This window comes from Patiria miniata, unplaced genomic scaffold, assembly GCF_015706575.1.
Source record: "Patiria miniata isolate m_02_andy unplaced genomic scaffold, ASM1570657v1 HiC_scaffold_2, whole genome shotgun sequence".
NCBI lineage: Eukaryota > Metazoa > Echinodermata > Asteroidea > Valvatida > Asterinidae > Patiria > Patiria miniata.
The window spans coordinates 12,615,225-12,626,193 of record NW_024037058.1 but is presented as its reverse complement, the minus strand read 5'-3'; the positions used below and the strand labels follow the sequence as shown (position 1 = coordinate 12,626,193).

At 41.1% G+C, this 10,969-nt stretch overlaps 2 protein-coding genes across 2 annotated transcripts; both read right to left on the bottom strand.

Moving 5' to 3' along the window:
- Positions 1 to 3,466: 3,466 nt before the first annotated feature.
- Positions 3,467 to 5,130, bottom strand: LOC119726538. Its single transcript, XM_038198266.1, has one exon. It carries the CDS (start codon positions 4,992 to 4,994, stop codon positions 3,957 to 3,959), a length of 1,038 nt encoding a protein of 345 aa, XP_038054194.1. The 5' UTR covers positions 4,995 to 5,130; the 3' UTR covers positions 3,467 to 3,956.
- Positions 5,131 to 7,445: 2,315 nt separating this feature from the next.
- On the bottom strand, positions 7,446 to 10,851 carry LOC119726537. The gene is made up of 2 exons (XM_038198265.1): positions 10,779 to 10,851; positions 7,446 to 10,212 (listed from the first exon to the last, which is right to left on the bottom strand). The coding sequence occupies exon 2, from the start codon at positions 10,073 to 10,075 to the stop codon at positions 9,107 to 9,109; it is 969 nt and encodes a 322-aa protein (XP_038054193.1). The 5' UTR covers positions 10,076 to 10,212; positions 10,779 to 10,851; the 3' UTR covers positions 7,446 to 9,106.
- Between the last annotated feature and the right edge of the window lie 118 nt (positions 10,852 to 10,969).

The window sequence follows — 10,969 nt, the reverse complement described above, 5'->3', positions numbered from 1 at the left end:
CAAATAATGGACTGTAGCTTTAATGGTGTGAGGTGCTGATATCACAATGCGTTATCCACTTGAGTTCCATAGGTACATGTACATCTACAATAAACTACAACTTTAAAAGCTAATGTTCATTGAGAGTAATTTTCACAATGTTCTTTTCGGTTATTTATAAGACAACATTTCTTAATATGTATAATTTCTTTTACACGTACAGTTGTACATGTATATCATATGATGTTCTTCCAAGCAAAGTAACTCTTACAGGAATGTATCAGTGTGGGCAGTGTGATTTCAACGGTCAAACTTCAGAAAGCAGCACTGTACAGCATACTTCAATGTAGCGAATGTACAAATGTTTTAGCCTTGGAATAATACTTTACAACTTTTCAGGTCATTGAGCACGTTGAGCCTAGCAAATTTGGCAGTGAATTGTGAAAATCAGTTGAAAATGTTTCATGTATGATAGCTTTGGCAAGTTGATGATCATGAATTCTTGCAATTTATTAAGAACCCATAATTTGTCTTAACATGGGCTATTCCCGATTACCATTTTAGGCATGAGTATTGTTAACTTCTGTGATGTGGGATACATGTATGGTGTTTGTAACACCCGCAGGGCAAGGGCGGATCCAGAACACAATTTTTTTTGGGGGGGCCCAAAAAAATTTTGGTCCCCCAAAAAAGTGGGTCAAAAAAATTACGGCGTGGGGTTCAGGGCCCGCTTAAGGGCCCCGAAATTTTGTTTTGATTCTAGATGCTCTGTGGTGCGATCTGAGGCAATTTCTGACCACTTTAACCAATGTTTTTTTGAAGAAAAGATGGTGGTGTACTCATTGCCTGCCTTTATTGCGATGTCACATAAAAAAAATAAAAAAATTGGTTTCGTTTGGGGGGGGGGGCCATGGCCCCCTTTGGCCCCCCCCCCCCCTGGATCCGCCCTTGCCGCAGGGCACGTAGGACCCGAGGGGCACATACATCGCCTCGGGTGCTATGTGCCCCGAGGGGGTTAAAAACGCCACATCACATCACTCAACAACTATTTTTGTAAATTCAATCATGCCAAGAAGTCACAAAGATAAAGGTTTTTGACTCACTACATTAGAACCTTTTACTGTAAGCTTTAGTGCCAGACATGAGATTGTGAAGTTGCAGTTCTCTGAAGGTGCACAGGCCCTTCAAACGTGGGTAGTACAGCCTGTCTAAAAAAAATGGTACAATCGAAAACATTTTTTTTTTTCAATATTAAATCTCAACATAAGTAAGTCGTTTTGAGCATCACATTAAAGAAAAAAGACCAGGCTTTCCAATACTTTTTGTTTCATCTCATTTGCTTTTGTCAATCCAGAGATAACTCCAGTTTACTGCGGAGCACAAAAATCGAGTTTGTTTCTTTTGCCAAGTTGCAATCTTTTGTGAGCTTCAAGACAGCATGGCACAGTACTCGAAACAACTCTGCCCATGCATAAAAGTGGCACAAAATCGATTTTGGTGTATCGCACTAGATTGCTTATATCTCTGAATTGACAGAAGCAAATAAGATCAAACAAATACTATTGGAAGCCCAGTCTATGTTCTTTAATATTATGCCAAGTAAGAATGACTTATTTTGAAATTTCATATTTAAACATTTTTTTTTCTGATTGTACCATTTTTTTTGAGACAGGCTGTACAGGGTGAGTTTTAAAAAAGCGGAACCCCACAATTTTTTAATTCATATTTTAAAAAAAATATGCAGCACCAAAAATAATAATGACTGGAAAGCCAATTTCATAAGCTACTTTCAGATATAAAAATTACTGAAATTGCTTAATTCGTTAAAAAAAAATCACAATTTAAACGCAATGACCCTAAAACCTGTCTAGTCCAAAAAAATAGCAATTTTTTCTGTGTTTTGACTGTTTGGAACAGCAAAGAAAATGACACAGAGTACTTGTTTCAACAACTGTCACCAACTGTAGTACACAGTATCTTTATTAACAACCCTGTTTAGGCAGACAATCAAATCTACTTTTTTTTAAAAGACGGGCCTTCAAAAGGACTTTGTTGAATATTTGTTGAAGACAATTGTGACGACGATTGGATTCTTCTTGAAATCGCATATTTGGACGAGACAGGTTTTAGGGGTCATTGTGTTTAAATGGTGATATTCTTCAAACGGATTGACCAATTTCAGTAATTTTTTCATCCAAAAGTAGCTTATGAAATGGGCTCTCCAGTCATTATTATTTTTGGTGCTACATATTTTTTTAATTATGAAAAATAATTGTTGGGGTTTGGGTTCCGCTTTTTTTGACTCACCCTGTATAAGTTACCGGCACATGTACATGTACATGTAAATGCAACCTGGTGTTTTTATGAAAGGCAGTGTATTTAAGCAATGAAGTTGCATTATCCAAGACACGATTGACAAATGGGTTTACAGGCAATCTGCATGGTGGAGTTCCGGGCTGCACATGGCATGCATGAATGGGTTCTAATGTTCATGTACATAGCCTACATGTAGTAATAGAATACCGTAGCATCCAATAAAGCAAAACTTAAAAGTGCTTGTAGCTTAAAACCCACTGTTTTGACTAGGATTTGGCTAGTGGGCTACCGCTAAAGTCGAACCCTGAAATTGTTGTTTCAGTGGAATAATTTAACAAACATAACAGATTTATCTGTGTGAACATCATGAACATGGTGAAATGTACCGGTAAGATGTATTTGCCCGTTTGCATTGGTTGACCGGAACTTGACAAGTGTAAACGTTAATATTAAAATACATTGTATATATAAAAAAGAGAGTATTTGTTGTAATTATAAATGGCTTGTAAATAAAATTATATAGTTTGAATGGTCTATTTGAAAGTCTATCCGGATTATGATTGCCCAGTTTTGTTGGACCGGAAGGACAAGCCTGACTGGCTGACTGACTGAGTCATTTAGTATAAAAAAATTCCTGAACTACGATTTCCTTGTACAGCTGGACTCGGTAAGCCTATAGGCTGAGTACGCTAACAACAGAGGGCGCACTTTTACCACTTCTGAGAGCCAGTGGCGTCACCAGACTTTTCAGTCTGGGGGGGCACAGGGGGGGCACCAGCATTTGATGGGGGGCACTTAGGTGGATACGGATCGCCGTCCTGGGGGAGGGGTCTAAGGGGAGGGGGTGCCCCCCTCCCCTTTGGAAAATTTTCGCATACGGAGGATGGGCTAGATGCAAAATGGTACCACATTTGATGCTAAATTCGATCTGAAGATATCTCCAGAAATTGCTATTTAACCAACTCAGATGATGGGAGTTGAATATAACAAAATATATATATATTTTTTTACCAACCCAAATCTCAGATGGGGGGGCACTCGGGGGGGCACTAGGTTTTCCAGGGGGGGCACGTGCCCCCCCTGGCCCCCCCTTGGCGACGCCACTGCTGAGAGCCCCTTGGACGGCACTATCCCCGTGTAATTCGTGCGCGTAGTAGGCACGACTTTTAAAAAAAATTTGAACGCACAAAGCCAAGCCACAGTGTCTTCGCGCAAGTGTTATGCGTCGTCGGCGCGTGAATACGTTCAAAACATTCAAATTTAACTAGCGATGGTCTCCCAGACTAATCCCTGACCCCAATAACTTTGGATCATTTGAATTACGCAGTGGGTGGACTGGGAACCAGTCTACATGTAGGTCACCCCCAACTCTCCTTTTTCTGGCCGTTGATGGGGTACTTGTGCACGGAGTCCATATACCGGTAGTCTTGTTTCCAAACCAAGAGGCTATGTGTACATGCACATCACAAGTTTTCAAAGATCACAAGTTTCCGAAGATGCGGTGGACTGGTGCAAGAAATGTTGGTGTTTAATGTATTAGAGCAAATTTCAGGTTTGACAGATACACCGGTTAAGGAGAATACTTATTGATGGCACATTATTTACAAATGCTAATACTTTTATGGGTAGGGTACATGTACATGTATGTACATGTAATTCATTTAGATGAACTGGTAATCGGCATCGTTATTTATCAGTAATGTTTTATCCCCGCCAGCAGGCATGTTCATTGTCATGTCAGTAGGCATGTTTGTGGGCGTGTCTCTGGGCGTGGCATCGCATGCGTTTTGGTTACTGTTCCATGCCCTGATGATCTTGACCTCCTGGTGAATGTCCATCACACCCTTGATGATGCCAATCAGATTCTTGATTAGAAATGTTGAGACGTCGATGTCGCGCCTTGCCCAGAGCACCAGGCGGATGCAGAGTAACGGCACGTTTACAGTGATGAGGTACAGGGTGGAGTTTATCACAAGGGCCAAGTCCAAAATCTTGCTCTGTCCCGACTCGACAATAGTGGATGCGATGCGGAGTGCAAGCAGTGGCACGACGGGAAGCAAGAGGCAGAGTGAAGAGAAAGTGTTGATGGCTTTCTCCATGGCACTATCCAGAGGCTGGTCATCGTACACGGTGAAAAGAATATCCAGAACCATGACAGAATCCAAGATGTCGAGGCTGGCCGATGTGCCGAGTTGTCTCAACAGGTATTTGTACTTCTCGGTATGGCCTACCTCGTCGCGACTGTAAGCCAAGAGAGGAAACATGATCCCAGCCAGGGACAGGACAATCTTGAACGTCGTCACAGTGCAGATGGGGCAACTCGGGTCAACTTTGAACAGGTCATCCCTGAACTCAAACACCCGCTGTATTTTGGCCACGAGGACTGCCGAGTACACCAGCCAGTAAACGTGAGGGAAGCTGAGCTCTCGCATGACGACTTTCACCATTTTCTTCCGGCCTCGCACCTCCAGCTCCGGGGGCTTGGTGAAGTACCAGAAAGACCCAGCCATGGCGAGGATCCAGAACAGTGCGACGATGGCGTCTATGACTGGCCACACATAGCGGCTTGGCTTGGGAGCCAAATGATCCAACTTTAGGATGATGAAGTCAAGAATTGCGGATTGGATGATCAACAGCAGAACAGAGATGACTTTGGCTGTAGCATTCAAGCCAATTTTGAAGTTTTTGCAGATGGCCATGGTGTACTAGGAACAAGGCTTCCTGAAAGTAGACAGTATACAAGTACAGGTAAAATAGGCATGTCTGCTCATTGTAAAGCCCATATGGTAGCATGCAAGCATTCAGGTACATGTAGTCCATGCAATAGGTCTATGATATACATTGTATGTGAGCAGATTCGCTGATTAATTAGGCAAGACAACCACCTCTTGACCTCTAGGTTTTGACCAATAAGCGGGCGCTTTCTATATATCGGGTCTTTGGTCATTCACCCGTTGCGCATTATAGACAATGGAGAAAAAAACCCTGTGTCACGCGCTCAGGAGTCTGTATCATGTTACGCGATAATGCGCCTGGCTGCTGTTGTATTACAAAACACTGCATTCGAATTGACCAATCAAACCATTTACAATGTAGTCCTGATTTGGGAATGAAATGACGTCAAGATTTAGTAAAGTCAACTCCGATTGGCCAGCGATCTTGCATGTTCATGTACATTGTGTATACCGGTACAATCTGCATGTCTACCTATATCAGTTGTTATACAGGAGACTTTTGGCTCTGTGGATAATGGGTGATACTCAGACTAACATTTACATGTAAGCGTGATACAAATGTACTTTCAAATAAGAAACAGTTCTTCATTCTTTTAAAAAGTATTTCTCACTCAGCAATTTTAATAATAAAAATGTAGCTTCATAACTTTTATAAAGCACCATCTCAAAATGAAGTTTAACTGCATGAAACATCAGACTTGTTGGGTCTATAATTACTGCTTACTGTAACAGTACATGTATGTAAGCACTTTTCTGAAACTGTGCACTGCTGCTGCTATTTTGCAATTAGATCATGTTGATCAATGAAACCATCCAGTTCAACCCTATCCGCTCCGTTCACAAGTACCCCCTCACCGGCAAAGGATTAGTACAGTTGGGGGTGCGCGGCCACTGCGTGTACATAGAACAAATCCCCTGGTGTACGCGCGTCACACACAAGGAACGGTGCGCGTCAACCAGCGAAATGTACCGCCAATGGGACGTCGTTGCTAGGTAAAAGGGTGCCCTCTTTTGGTAGCGCACGGAGCTCATAGAGTCCATATACGTATATATGTACAAGTTATGAGTGCAGCGGTTGAGAATTTACTAACTTAAACAATTCAGTAATACATGTACAAAGTAGATGCACAAAATTACATGAATGAATTACATGAAATTACATCACTTTACTACGTACCATTAATACTCATGAAATCCCCATGTGCACAGCTGATTCAACACACTGTTGTTCCCCAACCAGCATGACCAGGGAACAATAATATATATGCCATACTTTGTTGTTTTGAACTATTTACATGAACATTCACAACTTCCAGTTACACTACAGTGATTATGACTACAAATGCACACCTACAAATGTACGGACTACACACTGGTACAAGTTTGCAGATCAAGCTAAATACACAAGACACTGACTCACCTTGGGCTGAATAAAAATTTACATACTATTTACAGAATGATTGATAAAAGCACTGCAATGGCATACTGTTATAACAGCGAGCAAAGTACAGAAAAAGGAAGATCACATGCTTTTATTGAATGACCCTTGCCACTGCTGACATAAATGTGCGGGTACACGTACAGACATACCCATTCGAACTTTTAAGGAAAGTCAAACCTTTGCGTAAATGTACAGGTTGCAGCATACATGTACAAACATTTCATTCTTAAAAATACAATTTAAGATTGTACATGATACTATGAATTTCAACTACATGTACGAAGTTTCAAATTACATTATAAACACTCTATTGCCACATAAACATGTTATGAAATTGCGTAAATGTCAGGCAAAACACTGTCGCACGACTCGCGTTACAACAATGTCCGGTTCCCAGTAGGTGCTGAGATTATTAATTATTATTATTATTATTATTTATTTTTAATGCCCAATAAATAATAGTTATAATAATAATAACCTCAGCTCCTACAGCATTTGTACACCAGCCAATCTGTCCCATTATGCAAGGGTTTGTTAAGAAAGATCGGTTGAAGCTTTTTTTTTTTAACAAATGTATCTTTTTTCAAATTTGCTACATTGTACATGTATGTTTTTTTTGTCCAACAACCATTTTTGCATAATTCTGCCAGAAATCTGCCAAAAAATCCATTCTTTCAAATTTTCTGTCAAACTCCTTTTCAACAAAAAAGCTGAAAATTGGCTAAAACGGTCACTATGATCTTATTACATGTATTTGTACATGTAGTACTGTGCACGCATGTCGGACATACATGTTGCAATGGACATCAATCACACGCAGTTGTGGATCTGTTTAATTAGCTTTCACTTCAGATCATAATGGTCACTTGAAAACAAGTCTTCAAGGTTAAGACAACTTAGGCAAGAGAACAGATGCAAATGGTTAATTAAAATTACAGATTGACTCTTTACATTCAATGTTCTGGTTTCAAGGAGATAATGACACACATGAAAGCAGCCTGAGTACTCAACAGGAGAAACAAACAGATCAATTGATAAAATTGGATCGGTAAGAGGCTGAACCCATGAAGGATTCCCACATGTACCTGCACCTCCATGTTGAACCCAAATGTTAAAACTCATGTACTACAATAGCTCCCTGAATACAAGACTGAAAATACATTTCGTAATACATTGTACATTCAGCATTATATTTATAAACATACGGTATCAAAAGAATGAATACTGATAGCATGATGTACACGTCATGTACATGCAGTGCAGCACAATATAAAAACATGCAGCATACAATTACACATGTAATCACACTTGTTTAGGTTATTAGTCATGCATTTTAAATAAATGTCATTGGCCTATTTTTATATGGCTGACACCATATTTATGGCTGACACCATATGAGGAAGCAATTTAGTTTACAATGTACATTGCAGGTAAAACTCACTAAAAGACTTTACGGAAATCAAGCACCGCCCTCCTACATGTACATGTATTGTGTCTGCCATACCTCAAACACATGAAATTGGCCAATAGACACAGCATAACATTCCATTAAAAAATGTTCTTCAGGGTGGCTGATGGAGAATTGATTGTACATGTACATGTATGTACCCAGTACAAGGTACATGTATGTACATGTACTGGTACATGTACATGTACATCATTTGCGCTGCTCACATTGGTTGCCTTCTGGGGCAATACATGTACATTGTTCATGTGGAGAATGAGGCATGAGGTCACAAACTTAACCCTAACCCCTTGAGCACTTTTACTAGAAAGAATCCTGCATCCGCCAAAATCCACCAATTTTGTCATGCAAAAAAAAATGTTGGTGTCCTGAGTCCATCAGAATCCACTCGAGTCCATCAGAATCCACCACTGTAGTACATTGTACCTCGTACACACCAAACATACATGTAGCCAGAGTTGAACTGTTGAGATCCTGAATCTGTCAAAGTCCCCCAACTGCTCAATGTGGGGGTATCCTGAATACATCAAAATCCTGCAGTACCACTTGGCTTTGTCCTGAATCCATCAAAATCCCCCAACATTTTCAATGTGGAGGTATACTGAATCCACCGAAATCCTACAAAACAGGGATGTGGATTTTGAGGGATTCAGGCACCTGTACACTGGAGTTAATTAATTAAAGTATACAATGCCTAACGGTATTAGATTGTAAAATTTAATTGGTATAGAAAAGTTCATTTAGGGTCCAATTTTTTTGATGTCCGTGTTACATCGACATCAGATCTTGTAAATTTAGAATATGTTTTTTCATGCCTTCTACCTCCAAGAGTGATTATGAAATTTGCAAATTACCTGCTAAACTATTTAATATACATGTAGTTTGAAGTCAATTTCAATGATATTTTCATATCAAATTATACACAGGTCAGGTGTAACAGGGATGCCAAAATGTCACACGTTTGGACCTCACATTTATACTCCAATACATGTACGTGTAGTTCGTACAATATACGTACACAACAGATGTATGATGGAATCAACAGAGTACATCATCACCTCATGTTACCCGGTACCGGGTACATGTACACGGACATGTATCTGTTCTCAACATTTTCATTCCCAGTTTGAGTGGTCACTAAGTGCCATGTACATGTGCCTGCAGGAGTTTTCACACAGGAACCGGCTCCATCTGAACTGCATCATCTGTACCATGCTCCTCCTTGGCTACCTCCCGTCTCCAGGTCACCAGCTCCCGATAAATGTCCAGCACCCCCTTGCAGATGGCCATGACGTTCTTGGTCAGCCAGGTTGTGATGTCCACGTCGTGGTGAAACCACAGGAACATCCGGATGCTCAACAGCGGGATGTTAACCAGGAAGAGGTACAAGGCGGTGTTGAGCACCATCACAATCGGGAAGACCTTGTCAGTCTTCGCCGACCCGCTGGAGGATATCACCCGCAAGGCGATGAGTGGAAACACCGGCAGCAGGATGCAGATGGAGGAAAACACCCGGATGGTTCTATCCAGAGTAAACGTAATCTCCACGCGATTGTCCTCAATGAACAAAATGTCAAGCAACATGACAACATCCAGGAGGTCAATACTAGCGGCCGTGCCCAGCTTCTCGATCAAGAGTTTGTATTTGGAGTTATGGGCTTCGTTATGGTGAGCGTAGGCCAGCAGGGCAAAGATGACACCAGCCAGAGAGAGGATGATCTTCAGGGATGTGTTTGTCTGCAGGGATTCATTTGTGGATGTTAAATCCTCGGCGAATGCCACAAACATTCGATTGATCTTTGCGACGAGGATGACGGCATACAGAAGCCACGAAACGTATGCAAACGGGAGCTCCTTCAGGGCAAGTTTGATGATCTGCTTTCCACTGTATCCTTCAGTTGGCACTTTCTCTTGGCTTGGAAAGTGGAAAAACCGGTAAGAAAGAACCAAGGCAATTATCCAGAAGATGACAACGATGGAATCCAGGGCTATCCAGATGTAACGTCCTGCATCGGATGCCGTGGTGTCCAACCGTATGATGACGTAATCCAACAACGCTGATTGTGTTATCAGCACAAGGATGCACAAGACCTTGGCAGCCACTGACAGCACACAACCAAAGGACCCTTTACAGCCCATGCCTACGGTACAGGTAGGCCTATACAGTTAGCACACAAAAACAATAATCCAATTCAAATGTAATGTACGTTGGTATTTATTGTTCAATATTCCAGTGTCCAAGTGTTCTCTCATCGGGCGAATGTCGGCAAGTATTCCTGTTTTACACAAAAATAAAAACAATAAGGACATTATTTATACACATTTTCAGGTACTGAAACGAAAACTGTCATGACTGTCCCTCTTCACCATGTTCACCCTTGTCATTATGTCACTGAATGTCATTGTCAAGTGACAAAATAATTTTGATCATAAATTGATTTTCGGCTCCTGGCCCCTAGCAGCGGGATTATCCATGCATATGTACAAAGTGTGACTGAAAATACGGACATGACGGAGGTGGTCCAGAGTTTCAGTTACATTTATGGGACTAGGACTCAGGAAGAAAAGGGTTGAAAAAGAGCAGTGTTTGGAATTCTGTCCGTAAACTGGGCATAGCAAGCAAACTGCATAGGCTACACATTGTACTTGTACTTTTGTTGTAGCATAGGCAACTGGGTGTGGCATCAAGTGACAGTCCTAATAATCCATGTGGATTTTACGAAACCCAGGTTCTCAAAAAACATTACAACGAGACTATCATTCTAAAGCATGTATATCCTGACAACGCAAGTCGGCGGGATACTTGAATAGTTTAAATCCACCAAAAACCCCGTAAAGTTACCTCTGCAAACTACGCAAGTGTTGTCACATAGTACACATCAGTCATTTTGTCAGTGAACGCGCTAGTCGTCGCTGACAAAAAGGTGGTGGCGCTGTTGAAAATTTCCAATTGGACTAGACCATTATTAGTTAGGTGAGGTCCCATCTTCACTGTTTAAATATTAAAAAAATCTGACAAGAAACATCCTCACC